This window comes from Endocarpon pusillum, assembly GCF_000464535.1.
Source record: "Endocarpon pusillum Z07020 unplaced genomic scaffold scaffold6441, whole genome shotgun sequence".
NCBI lineage: Eukaryota > Fungi > Ascomycota > Eurotiomycetes > Verrucariales > Verrucariaceae > Endocarpon > Endocarpon pusillum.
In genome coordinates, this window is record NW_006916590.1 from 187151 (window position 1) to 201217 (window position 14067).

General features: G+C 49.9%; 6 protein-coding genes across 6 annotated transcripts; 3 read left to right on the forward strand and 3 right to left on the reverse strand.

Annotated features, from left to right (window-relative positions):
* Positions 1-116: 116 nt before the first annotated feature.
* On the forward strand, positions 117-554 carry EPUS_01077 (uncharacterized protein; the record flags this gene model as incomplete). Its single annotated transcript, XM_007806990.1, has 2 exons — positions 117-339; positions 403-554. 2 exons carry the CDS (start codon positions 117-119, stop codon positions 552-554), a joined length of 375 nt encoding a protein of 124 aa, XP_007805181.1.
* Positions 555-1179: 625 nt separating this feature from the next.
* Positions 1180-3471, reverse strand: EPUS_01078 (uncharacterized protein; the record flags this gene model as incomplete). The annotated part of the gene is made up of 2 exons (XM_007806991.1): positions 1180-3254; positions 3303-3471. 2 exons carry the CDS (start codon positions 3469-3471, stop codon positions 1180-1182), a joined length of 2244 nt encoding a protein of 747 aa, XP_007805182.1.
* Positions 3472-4651: 1180 nt separating this feature from the next.
* On the forward strand, positions 4652-5949 carry EPUS_01079 (uncharacterized protein; the record flags this gene model as incomplete). Its single annotated transcript, XM_007806992.1, has 2 exons — positions 4652-4738; positions 4792-5949. 2 exons carry the CDS (start codon positions 4652-4654, stop codon positions 5947-5949), a joined length of 1245 nt encoding a protein of 414 aa, XP_007805183.1.
* Positions 5950-6429: 480 nt separating this feature from the next.
* Positions 6430-7935, reverse strand: EPUS_01080 (uncharacterized protein; the record flags this gene model as incomplete). Its single annotated transcript, XM_007806993.1, has 3 exons — positions 6430-6495; positions 6582-7546; positions 7599-7935. 3 exons carry the CDS (start codon positions 7933-7935, stop codon positions 6430-6432), a joined length of 1368 nt encoding a protein of 455 aa, XP_007805184.1.
* Positions 7936-8485: 550 nt separating this feature from the next.
* Positions 8486-11906, reverse strand: EPUS_01081 (uncharacterized protein; the record flags this gene model as incomplete). Its single annotated transcript, XM_007806994.1, has 5 exons — positions 8486-9752; positions 9800-10093; positions 10139-10185; positions 10239-10887; positions 11800-11906. The coding sequence occupies 5 exons, from the start codon at positions 11904-11906 to the stop codon at positions 8486-8488; spliced, it is 2364 nt and encodes a 787-aa protein (XP_007805185.1).
* Positions 11907-12609: 703 nt separating this feature from the next.
* EPUS_01082 (uncharacterized protein) lies at positions 12610-14066 on the forward strand (the record flags this gene model as incomplete). Its single annotated transcript, XM_007806995.1, has 2 exons — positions 12610-12745; positions 12802-14066. 2 exons carry the CDS (start codon positions 12610-12612, stop codon positions 14064-14066), a joined length of 1401 nt encoding a protein of 466 aa, XP_007805186.1.
* Position 14067: the final 1 nt, after the last annotated feature.

Genomic DNA, 14067 nt, shown 5'->3' on the forward strand with positions numbered 1-14067 from the left:
ACGTTCTGCTGCTGAATTATTACATATAATACTTCTACAATCCAATTTCCAGCTATTTCTCCCATCTCATTCGGCAAGCGGAAACGGAATCTATCACAAGATATCTAGTCATCAGCATGGCAAAAGGTGCGCGTGCATCCACACGAAAACGCAACAATGCCGCCTTGCGAGCCAAAATTTTCGGTCCTGCAGTTGATGCACGCACGGAGCGTCTATCAGCCAAGCTGCAAGAGCTCGTGTCCAGATCCAAACCTTCAGTGGAGAGAATGATGGAGGTAGACAGCACGGGTGAAGACGTGAAGGAGCAAAGAAGCACCGGTGATACAAATATTGGCGATGGTATGCTTTGAGCTGGCAAGGAGGGTGGTAGACGCAATGCTGACAGAATATACACGGACCCAGATGCTCAAAAAACTGCTTTAAAGAAGAAGCACAGCCATCACGGTTCACAGATCGAGAAGAAGAAAGCGCACAGGAAGGCGAGGAATTCCATTGTCTTCCCTTCCATAAGTCGAAAGGGCAAAGGTCCCGGCATGCTGAAGGCGAAGAGATGACTTTAGTGATTGTGGACGGCATAAGGCAAGAGAGAGAGCTCTGAGCCCGGCTAGTGTTGGCCTGGATCTTTTTCAAGATGGAACGGAGCTGGATTACCCAATCTGCTGGCTATGCTCCAAGTAATGACCATTTTAACAGAGCAGGCTCAGTGGCCACAAGTTGTGAATACACACACACACACACACACATCTATCTGGGCAAAGCACAACCCGAGCAGTTGTGTGAGAAGGGAAGACTGATTTACGCTCATGGAGCCTCTACGTTGACTATGCTTGGGTTCGCGGTCATCACGCGAGGCTATGTCAAGATAGGTTCCTTCAGAGACAGCGCATGCTCAACTTGTGGTGGAGTGATGCCCACTCGCGTACGACCGGAAGTCAGGAGCTGCTGCCAAAGTAGGAGACTAGGGTTTGTGGTTTAGTAAAGATGTTGAGATAGATCACGGCATCAGCTTCGATGGTATTCCTTACAAACGACCTTGTAAGTAATTGTCAGAAGTAACCAGATGATATAACTACCATTCGGTCAGAAAACAGAACAATAGATACGTAGGAAATGCCGCATCATTTCATTCCATTGTGCCCATTTTGCTTGCTTCTACTTCTCTTCAGGACCTTTTCGGCCTCAAGCCTGATAACTCCTTACAAACCTTGCCACCCTTCCACCATTGACCAGCTTATTCGTCGACGTCGAACCAATCCTTCTATAAACATTCAACCTCGACCCAGCCCCACAGAACTCCTTGTTATCACCCTTACACACCATATTGCACTCCCTATTCCCATTCGGCGCCACCGCGGCACCATTGATCGGGCCCTCCTGATTGCAATAGCATTCCTGACCATACTCGACGCCCATCCAGTTGTAGCCCTTGTTGAAGCAAATCGACGCGCACACCTCGACCGTCATGGCAGTCAAGTCTGATTTCGAATAAGCGGTATTCCTGGCGGTGGCGCCTAAGGCTCTGCCGGTTTTGCCCTCGGTGAAACAGCCGATGTAGCTGAACTGGTTATTTGGCGTGGGCGGATTGCGGGGTGCGATGTAGTTTGTGTTGTTCCAGAGGGAGAGACGGGCGTTGCCACCACATCTTTGCGAGGGGTCGCCTTTGCACGGCAGGGAACAGTCGGATTGAGGGGAGAAGGTGCTGCGGCTTGCGAGAGTGGAGGCGCAGTAGCACTCTTGTGAGTATTCGGTCCCGAAGAGGGCATAGTTCCGGGACATGCAATATGAAGCACAGAGGTCGTTAGTCATGCCGGTGGTATTGGAGAACGACACACCAGACAGTGCACGGCCGCCGCTGACCTCCGTGTAACAGCCGATGTATAGAGCTTGGCCGTTTGCAATGGTTGTGACCCCAGCAGTGGGAATGTTGGCAGGAGCGGAGGAAGTAGTCGCAGCAGTGGGCTTAGATGTAGTAGAAGTCCCGGTTCCTGAACCAGTGCCAGTGGTGGTTGGTGCCTGGGTTGATGCAATAGCACTGCTGTTCCACAAGGTGATCAGGTTCGGGGCTCCACAATACTGAGTACTATTACCACCGCAGATCATCTGTGCAGTAGCAGCACATGAAGCTGGAGGCTGAATCGGGTTGGTTGATGATACGCTGCGTCCACACCAACATTCACGACCATACTTCAGACCTGCAATGGGATATTTTTGATCTGTGCAATAGGCCTGACAGCCTTCAATCGTCATCTTAAGGTCATTGAATCTGGATCCCGTCAACGCTGGGTCAGCGCCAGCATCCTTGGCGCATCCGAGGTAGGACCATTTGCCCAGCATGGTCCCTGGGGTGGGATTAAAGATCGAAGCTTTAGACTGAGGAGGAATCGTGTTTAGATTGGCTGGGCAGTTGGTGCTGGGAGCTCTTGCATTTTGATATCCAGTTATCGGATTGCAGCCTGGTAACTTATCAATCATCCCTTTGGCGTTTTCGTTGACGACTGGCGGCCGCTCAGGGCAATTCCAAGGGAAGTAGGGATCTCTCGAGGCTTCAAGAGGCGGACAGTCACTGATGCCCCCAGAGGAACCATCATCCATGCATTGTTTGAGGGCGGCGGTCTGGACATCCATGTCCCAGCCATTTTGGAAGTCGCCATGGAAGCCGTATCCAGTCGCGTCGCCGTTGGCAAAGGTGAAGATCCCACCTTTGCTTTTATCGATGTCATTGACCCCATAGAGGACTTCTAAAAAGATATGTGCGAATTGACGTGGATGTGTGGGAGGGCATCGACCGTTGTCTATTCCTGACATGTAAGCCACATGGCTTTGGTCTGGTTTCCAAAGATTGACACCGTCCCAGCAACTCTGGAAGTGGATTTGAGCGCGCAGGCCATTTGAGCAGTCTGTTCGGAACAGATAGGGCTGTTCTTTCATTGGGTCTTTGTCCAGACAAGCAAAAGAGACTCGGTCGGCAATCGGTCGGTCGTTGAGATAAGTCCGAGTTGTGTTATCATAACGTCTTGCTGCATTGTCGCCTGACAACATGCGGAAACCTGGCGGGAAGGGTTCGATGTTTCTCCTGTTATCCCCACGGCTGAGGTAGTAGACCGTAGTTCCGCTGGCGAAAACTTCTTGGAAAGAGCCATTCGTATGCTTGTAGTACAGCTGTGGAGTCCAGTACGCGGACTTGTCCTTTTGTACCTCGCATGATGTACATGGTGCTGCTAGAAGCGAGTCATATGTTGAGCTGAGGCCGAAATCTAGATGATTGTTAATATCCTGTTACGGGAACATCTGTCCACACTTACTGCTGGGCCCAACAATCTTGTGGGCATGGCTGGCGATAGCTCCGGGGTTAACAATGGGATCGACTCTGCCCGTCTGGATGATAGCACAGTTCATACGCCAGAAGGCATCAACCAAAGTAAATGAGGCACAAGCAACAAGCCATAAAAGGGCCTTGACAGCGAACGCCATATTGATTGTCGATGAAACGATGGCGGTGCTCACACCCACCTACCTACCTACTTGGGAAACTGGACTCTACATATCGTCCCATCTCTTTGAACTCGCACGAATTTGGCCCGAGGCGGATGCGAATGAGATTTCGGCATGCGAACAGCCAAAGACATAGCGCATTGTTTGCTGACAGAGATGAAAAATGCAATCTAGTGGTCCATCTGGGTCTAGGTAGGCATCATGTGAGGTGAGCACAAGCCATAGGAATGCAAACGACAGTCTGCCAGGCACTATCCATGATTTGACAGTGCGAGAACAAAGAAGTTGGTGCAAGCGAGCACGTGGTTGACCAAAACGGCGAGAGTAGGGCATGGGAGAAGTTCAAGCTTCTTCAACTTTCATTGTCCTGAATCGGAAAGCAGAGTACAGATATCTCCGCATGAGCCTTTATGGATAGACTCGTGATTGAAAGATTGCACCGATATGGAATTGTGCTGATCCATTTTGTCCATATTGGCACAAGGCACAAGAGCACCTAGACTAACGTGGCAGTGGCAGTGGCGGTGGCAGTGGCAATATTACGCCAGATGCTGCATCGCCACATGCTGAGTAAGAGTTCTGGAGCAGGGAACAGAGCGCATATCAGGACGTTTTGATGAGATTGAAAGGTTTGATAGTGCCAAGACAGTGCTTCTTGGCGTGAATGTACACAATTCCCAAAGTAGTCTAGCTTAGTCGAGGACCGTGTCTTGTCGCGTCACCTACGCGTGTCCTCCTTCCAACGCGTTGGGTCGAGCTATGAACGAGACAGTAGCAATCCGTAAAAAAGGGAGGTACGGAGTGCAACAGAGCTTCATGTAATAGTAGCTCGAGTATTATGACACAGTCATCCTTATTGAGTATCTGTCAGCTTCCACAGCCGGTCCGTTGGGGAGCGATATCGGTAGTGGTCCCAATGCCTGGTGCTCAATTGGTACATAATAGTAGTGCAACAGCGACTGCCGCCAGCATCTGGAAACAGTAGCTGCATCGCTCGTCAAACCATCACAGCAAGGATAGCAAGAATAGCCCGACTCGATGTCGTCCTGCTAGCGGACTGTTTGACCCTGTTTGACCCTGTTTGACCCGGCGCTCTTGTCAGATGACCCTACTACCCTACTACGTATGGACCCGCCCCCTTGCAGATTCCCGTGCCCCCATGCATGGACCATGGACCGGACGACTGAAAGTAGGTCCTAGCTTGACTCCCACCTTTCCTAAAACCAACGTTTGCGACAGGACCCAGGTTGGTCTGCTTACTGCTCTCTTCACTTCCCACAAACGCGCACACACTGCAAGCCTTTCCATCGTAAGGATCGCACGGTCATCAACTGCAAGACTTACAGATACTCTACCTTTACCAATAGGCGACTCGACACGAATGAACGACCGCGAGCACACGCGGCGCATTTGAGAATCACATCCTCCCACGTACCAACACCTCAGTCGCATCGTATCGCATCGCATCGCATCAAAAAGCTTTACGCCGCACCACTCTCGTCCTCACCCAAGGCAATGCTGCTTCCCTCTGCTCTTCCCATCGATACATTTCATCAATCCCATAGACCTGTGTGCATCTCCACGCCTCCTCCATGCAATCCCGGTGGCTTCAGCTCTCTCTCCAGCTGCCGCGCTTTACAAGCCATCTTGGGCAGCAGGCCAGCGTCTCCCTTGTCATTCATACTCTCGACTGCGCCAAAGCCAATCAAGGAGAAGACAGCCAGTTATGGCACAAGGAATGAACAATTACAGCGGCCTCCGCTTCAACCTCTCACACCAAATATAAAGGTCCCTACGAGATCGGATATACAACCACATGAGATGAAGAGGCCACCAGTCTCCGAGCCGTGCAGAACCAGAAAGCGAACCCGTGCAGACTTCGAGACACCAGATGAAAACAATCGAATTCCCAATTTCAAAAGCGAGAGCAAGAGCAAGAGCGGCAAAATAGATTCCAATCACTTCTCCTTCCCTCACTCCATGTCTACGACAACCTACCCACCACCACCACCGCTATACAGAGACCAAAACCAAGACCAAGACCGCGACACCTTCTCAACACCCAAACGCCCCCGTCGCATCCCCCTCCTCATGCCTCTAGGCCTCAGCGCCTCGGATTTTGAGGGTCTCGACCCTACACCCAAAGCCCATTCCAAACCCGGTGTGGTGGAACACAACATCCATCTCCCTCCCACCACAGCTGCACAAGCCGCCTTCATAACAGATGATGAATGGTCCACAGCCGACGACCGTCTCCTCGTATCCACCGTCCTCGACAAACTCAACCTCTCACGCAAGGTATGGAATGAGTGCGGCAGGGAAAACATAGCCAAGGATGGGGATAGTCTGGGGAAGAGATGGAGGGTCTTGGTGAGGGATAGGGGTTGTGAGGCGGGATTGAGGAGGGGCAGTGGTGGACGATGTAGGGGGGAGCTGAGGGAGGACTGGAGGGCCTGAGAGCTGAGAGAAGTTTTAGGATGATTAGGGGTATTCTTCTTGTTGTTTTGGAGGTGGTCTTTGGTATGAGATAGCCATTTTGTAACTTGAATGTTTGAGTCTTCATTCTCAAGAGGCAAGAGCTTGGTGCTCCCTATATGTCATTTCTGTGCATGACTTTGTGCTCTCGCCAAGTGGTAGAACAGCTTGGTTACTTAGTTCATACTTTCACCCCTCCTGCTGTGCCTTTCTGGCTTCCTCACTTCATGCACATCTGGATGCCGCGCTACACCTTCACCGATTAGCACTCGTTGTTCAAGGTCTTCGTCGGTAAGGATGCTTTTTGGGTGACAGCCCGGCGACCATCAGTTGTGGACTTCCAAGCGGACATCAATCATTTGGCTGCTGCTTGGAGCTGGGCCTCAACATCATCGTAGCCCTGCCCATGATATGTCTGAAGAGTCGCCATGCTGTAATCTCTGCTTCGGACCCTGTAACACTCTATGGCCCTTTTCTTGTTGCTGATGAAACTCGCACACGTTCGCGATCATATTTGCTGTTCAGAATCTGTAGAACAGCTCAGTGACCTTTTCAACTTCTCACAATAACACTCACCTTATCTCATAACTTCCCCCCCTAGTCATATACCTTACCCATTTCACACTACTGTAATTTCCCTTCTCAAATACCTTCAGATACCTGACCAACAGACCCGAGCTTGTAAACATGAGGAGCGAAAAATTCAAACTCAAAGGCGGTCTGGACCAAGCCTTCTGATTCGTCATGCTCGTCAGCTGCGCTTCAGCAGATAGCACGAACTCGCTTTGGCCCGTAAAGCGTGCGATCTTCCAGACAATGCAGTTGATCTCGGATTCGTATTTGGCCCTGCCCTGGCTTGATCGTGGAACAACGCTGGCGGTATTGAGAGGTGTAGGGATTTTGACGACAACGTTGGTGGCAAAGAGTTTGTTGCCATAATTAGCTTTAATAGCGATGCTATATTCGACTTTAGTAGTCCCGACCTCGCGGACGATAGGGTGGACTTTAAATGGCAAGTTAACGTTCTCGATGGCTCGGTATCTCATGAGTTCGAATTCTCCGTCTGGTGGGACAAAGGAGATGGTTCGATCCGTGTCAAATTTCCCCAGCTGCACGCATTGATGAAATTGACAATCTTCAAGAGTGACTGATCCGGCAGCGGCCCTTGTAGCTTTGGAAGCCCCGCCTCGACTCCCCATGGACCCCTCTTTGTCTGTTGACGAACCACTGTCCACCACCATCTGATCGTTCAGGCCAAACTTGCACTCCGGAGTCCCTGTCAAGTACGCTCGCATCACGATTTGACCATTGACATCAGCACGTAGCACGGTTCCTGTTCCGCTCATCAACAAGTTCACGTCCTCGATCACATCCACAAAGGCTTCGTTCTTTCTGTATTTGATGTCCGCTCTTCTCCAGGACTGGGCGCCGGTAGCCTGCATGGTGATCTTTGACGAGTCGCTCGAGGCATTGGAATGAGATGGAGAGGATCTGATGGCGGAAGAGAGGTTGTCGGGTGTGATGTACATCTTCAATATATCTGCATCTGTATTCTGAGGGTACCCAAAATCGAGAATCTCTGCAGGATAGAGGTCAGCTTCGTGGTCTCGCAATAGCATCGATGTGCTCACCGTCTAGCAATTCGTAGACGAGCACGAAATTGTTCTTGACAGCCTCTTCATCAAACTTTCCAAAATATCCTTTCCCAAGGGCTGTCAGACGGTACAAGAACTCAAAGACCAGAGCAGCGTTGGCATTGCTCTTCGTGACTGCCACGAGATAGATATTCTCGTGTTTGACATGGCTGAAGGTGGTGGAGCCCAATGTGAGGATAGGGCTCCTGACTTGAGAGTTGGAAATGACCTGGATGCGGAAGACATCTGCGAGCCGTGGTCGACAATCGCTACGAAAAGCACGGAAGATGAGGTTCTCTCCTTTCTGGTTGAATAAAAGGATGCCGCTCAACATGGTGTTATCAATGTACTTTCCTGTGTTGATGAGTAAGTCATGTTCGATAACTGACTCTTTGTCGGAAGCATATTTCAAGTCAGCAATTACGTCTACGTCTAGCGTGGAGAGTTGGCATGTGGCCTCCCAATCTCAATACGCAGGTGGTGCGGCGGCCAAAGTCTGGAGGTCCGCGCTCCGGGGGTCGAATCCCAGAGCAACCCCCCTTCTAGCCTCTAGAAGAGACGTTCTTTATTGTTCTCGTGAATTGATGTGACAGAAGCCCGATCTACGATCTACGTGAACAGAGAACGGCAGATGCATCAATTTGTATATCTACTTTGTACTTGTGTGATATTGCTCAGTGCTACAAGGATGAAGTATGCCATCTCTAACTGTGTAGACAAAGAATGTTACAAGAATATTCTGCAATCTCTGGGATTGATCCTCCTCTTGGAAATTTCTCTTCTTGAAGGTATGACATCTTCGGCATGAAGCATATGTGCCTAATTCTCTAGCCTCTTGCTATACATCGTTATAACATCAAGTTTTGCTCACTGTCGGAAGACTCTCAATGCTCTCGCTCGTGCATGCTGGTTCGGGCCTTCTTCCAGACTGTGCCAGTTCGGACAGATCGGCCCTCAGGGTTGACTCGAAACGTACTGAGATCACAGTGTGCCTGCTCCGACTCGTCATCCGAGTCAATGTCATAGATGGATCCCCGCCGCCTTTTCGACTTTGATGTTTGTTTAAACCTCATGTTCAGACTTCGCAAAGGCCGTTGAAGTTTTGTCAGACCACTTTTCCCTTCAGAAGCTTCTGCGGCTCGATAGGTAAAAGGTTTCGTATGGTTAGCGGGCAGGAAGTTTGGATCTTCCTGTAATGACAGTGTTGACGTGAAGGGGGTTTGCCGGCCCCCTTTCACGTTTAGTGAGGGCTTGGGCTTTTCGCCTGCATTGTGCATTGCTAAACCTGGTGACATTTTGGCTGCCACATCCTCACTTTCCCGGTTGAACGTTACTTCATCCAGTACAGTAGCATCGTCCCTAAAATGAGGAGCCCTGTCTTCGGCCATGGCTGGGTTCGTGGTAGGTGCAAAGCCTTCACTACCCTCAGATTTGCCCATCAAAGCCTGGTCGTTTCTTGTTTCGCTACATTGAGACAACCCATCTGGAACTAAGGCTGGTACTTTGTCCTCTTCCGGATCTGGTGCCCGCCCTCGCATCTTTTCAGGTGACCATTTCTCCTGTATTGCGGTTCTTACTTCTTCTGACATCACACCTGACAGAAATGGCCTTCGCTTTGAAAGCAATAAGAAGCTCATCCGGCGGGGATATGGTTTGTAGGGAGGATCAATAGGGACGGGGTTCTTCCTGCGGCTGATGCGCTGCCCAAGGTCACTTTTCTGCAACATAGATTGCTCCGTTGAGTGGTGCGCGTCTATCACATCGATGACTGGTGGTTTTAGTGTCCGTGGTCTCCAGTGCTGGATTGCCCGCTGGTATACCGCTTCAAAGTCCAGCCTGTGGGAGTCGTTTGAGAACCAGCAATGCTTCTTTGCATCACTCGGGGTCATTCTCTGTTCTTCATCGAGAACAAGGAGCCGTCTGACAAAATCCTTGGGTCTTTTGCCAACAAACTGCCATTCAGCAACACATTCCAGTTGTTGTAGGCTACACTCCTGTGCCAGCTGTTGACAGTATTGGTTGGTTTTTGGATTTATGAATGGCGAACCTCCTGTTAGCAGCACAACAGTGACACAACCCAAGGACCACATATCGATAGCTTTGGTGTAACCGTTCTTGCCGTTGAAGTGCCTGCCAAGTCCAGAAATTTCACTATAATGGCATTAGCCATGGGCAGAGGAGAACCAAGCAATACTAACGGAGCGATGTACTGTTCAGTTCCAGCCATCGTAGTCATGCGTGTGCGATCATTTTCGACCTTCTTCGAGTGCCCAAAATCGGTCAGCACCACCCGACACCCGTTTGCCAAAGATGTCATTAGGATGTTCTCGGGTTTGAGGTCTCTATGGACGATGTTCTGGTCATGGAGATATTCGAGAGCGATCACGATTTGTCGGACGATCACAGCCGCTTCGACTTCTGAAAGCTTTCCGTTCTTGCGCTCCAGGAATGAGAACAAATCGCCACCAGTGATAAGGTCCTGAAAGATGTAGCTGGCAAAGTTAGCTGTCTGATCCAAACGTACTTCAAGCACTTACATGGAGTTATCTGTGATGTAAACCTTTTCGATGCCGATGATGTTTGGCTGTGGTGCATGTAAGCGTGGCATTAGACAACCATGTCCCTCGTTCTACTTACGTGACTCAAAGTCGCTAGGATACTGGCCTCGCGATAGTACGCATTTAGCTGCTGTTCGAGGCGGTATTCATTTTGCTTTCTTTCAGCCCAAAGCTTGATTTTAGCCATTTGCGCTCGACTGTCAACCTCTTCTGTAGCGGCTGCGGTCTCACATCTGCTAGTCTGTGTTCGAGGCGCAACGCCCAATCTGCGTAGATCCACAATCTTGCATGCAAGTTGAGTACGCCTTGATTGCTCGATAGCCATGAAGACTGCACCACAAGCTCCAGAGCCCAATTTCCGATCGGACACATTGTACTCTTTTTCAAAATGCTGTGTCACGTTAGCATCAAAAGTAAAATCCCGGCCGTCTTCTCCAACCTTCATTTCGCATTCCTGTGTGAGATCAAACTGTCGCTCTGCATCTTGTCTTGTGCTTTGCCGAAATTGGTAGTAGATGCGAGGAGAGACTCTCAACGTGTCACCATCACTTAGCAGTACACCACCATTCCCTTTGCCGATGAGTGAACCGTTCCAATAGGTACCATTCCTGGACAAGTCCTCGGCGTATACCAGCGGCGCAATGCCATCTGAATGATCCTCATCAAAGATGATCGTGTAGATTCGAAGGTGCTTGTTTGAAACAACGGCGTCGCGGACGACGTGCTGACTGACATGGATTAGCTAGCAGTCGATGGTTGTGATCTCAGGAGCCACCATCTATTTGAGTCACGACCGATGACGATCTCTTGGTGGGCATAGACTTTCTGGACTTCAGATTTCTGTCAAACCTCTTCGCCTACACAACCGTAACTTTCCATACTTGAGGTTGAGCACCCTAGACTATCTTTTTCATGCAGCGTACCGACAAGCCGTAACTGGGAAGGTTGTGAAGAAGGCTGACTCCAGAACGGAGCAAACGAAGCCATCCAGGTAATGAAGACAATGAGAAATACCACCCACGTATAACAAATGAGAGGGGAGCGAGAAGAAGAAGAAGGAAGTATAATGAGACAGATACATGCAAAGCAACATGGTACAGATTGTCAAGGAAAAGGAGAATTGAGATAACCATCGAGCCGAGTCAACAAGGCCGACCTAGGACTTATGTAATGAAATATTAGTGTTCCTTTCACCTTCTTCATCTTCAATATGACCTGGCAGGTGCGTGTAATGACGTTTTGTTCTAATAAGTACGGAGTAGTAGTTTGCATTTGGGGGAAGGAAGCACCCAACACGTGTAGAAAGGGGTCGGATGCCAAGCCATGGTTGTTTGATACACGTGACTGTAGAGCCCTAGCATCGGATGGGGTCTCCCCACAATTACAGCTCCAGCTTCTTGTTACCCTGGCCTTGGAACTTCAAGTTATCACACCAACGCTATTCGTCTTTCAAATCAAGTAAGTCACTGCAATGCCCAAAGACTCATGATTGCTACCACTACCCGTTGCACATCGCAAGAATACTGACCCTCCGCAACACTTCTAGCTGATCGAAGATGAGAGCAAAGTGGAGGAAGAAGCGCGTTCGCCGTCTCAAGCGTAAGAGGAGAAAGACTCGAGCTAGATCGTGAGTCTTTTACGTTTGAAGCATGAGGCAATAGACGCTGACCCATTTTCCCTTAACAGCAAGTAAACTCGTCGACACCTCCATCTCGGCTTTCCACTCCATTAAGTCACCACTTGTCATCGCATTACCATTTCTACGACCCAGAGTCACTACCTCAACCATTTCACGTTTGATAACGATGAATTCTTGCTCGGTCGAATCATCACCAGCTGTTTTTTTACCAGGAATCAGTAAGCGGATAATGTGGTGCCCAGGCAAAACGGGAATTAGCTAAGGGCTGGAGCTCGTCTAGCTATCAATTTGGAGTGGGAGCTGGAAAGCAAGTCCGTGGAGGATTCGGAAGAGTTACTTGAGCGTCACTGTGCTTCCATAGCATTGCTTTACTTCTCAAAGAGTTAAGCCCTTCGGCCAAAGCACCAGTTGACAGTCACAATGCACAAGATTTGCAAGAAAAATATTCAATGACTGCCTCAATCATGCTCAGTACCTTTTGTGCTTCACTCTCCCTGCTATTGTATGCAGTATACCTATGAATATTTGCTGTTCAAGACCACGATGGAAATATATATCCCAAGTACTGATAAGCAAGACCAATACTTAATGAAAACGTCCATCCAAAAGTCATGACCGCTCTTCTGGCTATATTGATGCAGGGTTAGGCCTGCAATTTGGTAAGTAGCAAGCCAGACATCCGTCTTGTGGAGAACATGTTTCTCCAAATAGCTTTCTCCACAAAGCTTCTCCAATTTCGTCAATTTTGTCGTCCCATGCTTAAAGACGATAATTCTTCGATGAATTCTTCTTGACAGTGACGTTGTAAGTAATGTCTGAAAAGAAGCGCAAGGCGCAGGCGGACCTCAATAGTCAACCGAAGCGAAGGAGTCCACCCCTCGCTGCAACAAAACCAAAGATCAGAGTCAGATACCACGAAAACACTGATCTCGGGAGATGTATTATTGGTATTGCGTTCTCTGCGTCAATAGCGCCTGCTTGACATGAACTGACCAGGTCCAAGCAAGTTCTCCAGGCACATCGTTATCTACAGACCTTGAGTTCAAGCCTTACGAAAGAAAAACTCAAGACGTATCAGAGCTACTCCTTCATTCCTCCAATCATCCCACGATCGACTTCACAGCTACCGAAGGCGGTACATTTGCCGACAACCACCTGAAGCACTATGTCGCAGTCTTTGACCCTATTCGGGGCCAGCTTGATATTACGGAGGCGAAGAAGATGACAGTAAGGAGGACAATCCGGCAAGCTGGGGCCGTAGAAGAAGACGAAGCACCCGTCGAGCCAACCTCGAGTTATTCCTCCAGAAGCGTCTTGACGCACACCTTTGGCACCAAAAAATCAAAGAAACTGGTGCAATCTCGAGCGGAGAATGTCCTCTACTCCCGGGATGCAGATCCAAATGCTGTAAATCCTCTCTCAGAGGCATTACTCTCTTCCATGCCCGAACCAGAAGCTCTGCCCACGACATCTGACGGAAGAACAATCGACGCAGCAGCTGCAATCCAAGCCGGCAAACCCTTGCCAAAACCAGATCTGACCGCAACCGATGTATCTCAAGCTTATCCACTCTCGAATCTCGTCTTCCCGTCTCCCTACAATTCCACCCTTGCAGCAATGCCCATCTCCGAATGGCGCAAGCTCATCTCAGAAGGCAAAAGAGTCAGCTGCTCATCCCGCTTCGTCGCCGAACGCGTCGCATACATAACCCAAGCAGCCAACACCCACCCGTCCCCTGAAACCCCACAAACCATCACCCTCCAGCTCCTCCGCTACATACACCTGCTCATCGAATTCTCCCGCGCCATCAGCAAATTCCGACCCGACAAACACATCACTGCGATCACGAAATGGTCAACCGGGAAGATAACCGACCAACCCAGCTTCCCCACCCCCTTGCTCAACGCCCTGACCACAAAGTACTGCCCCGGTGGCAAGGGCCCGACCAAATCCGACCTCATCCTCCTGCACACCACGATCCTAGCTCTGACGCTCCACATCCCTCCGCCGAGCGGCACGCACGGTCTCAATGTCCTCGCCACCGATCCGACAGACATCCAACAAGATCTCCTTCTTTCCCCTCATGATGCACGGAAATACTTTCGCGAGCTGGGCTGTAAATTGAACACGGGGACGGAGACGGAGTTGAGCACGTGGGGGATAAGGAAGCCGAGTGAGAAAGCAGGGGTCAAGACCCAGTATGCCAAATTGAGGTTGCCGTTGGTATTTCCTCAGGTGAGTAAGGGGCCGCCTTCGGGAAGGAGGTAGA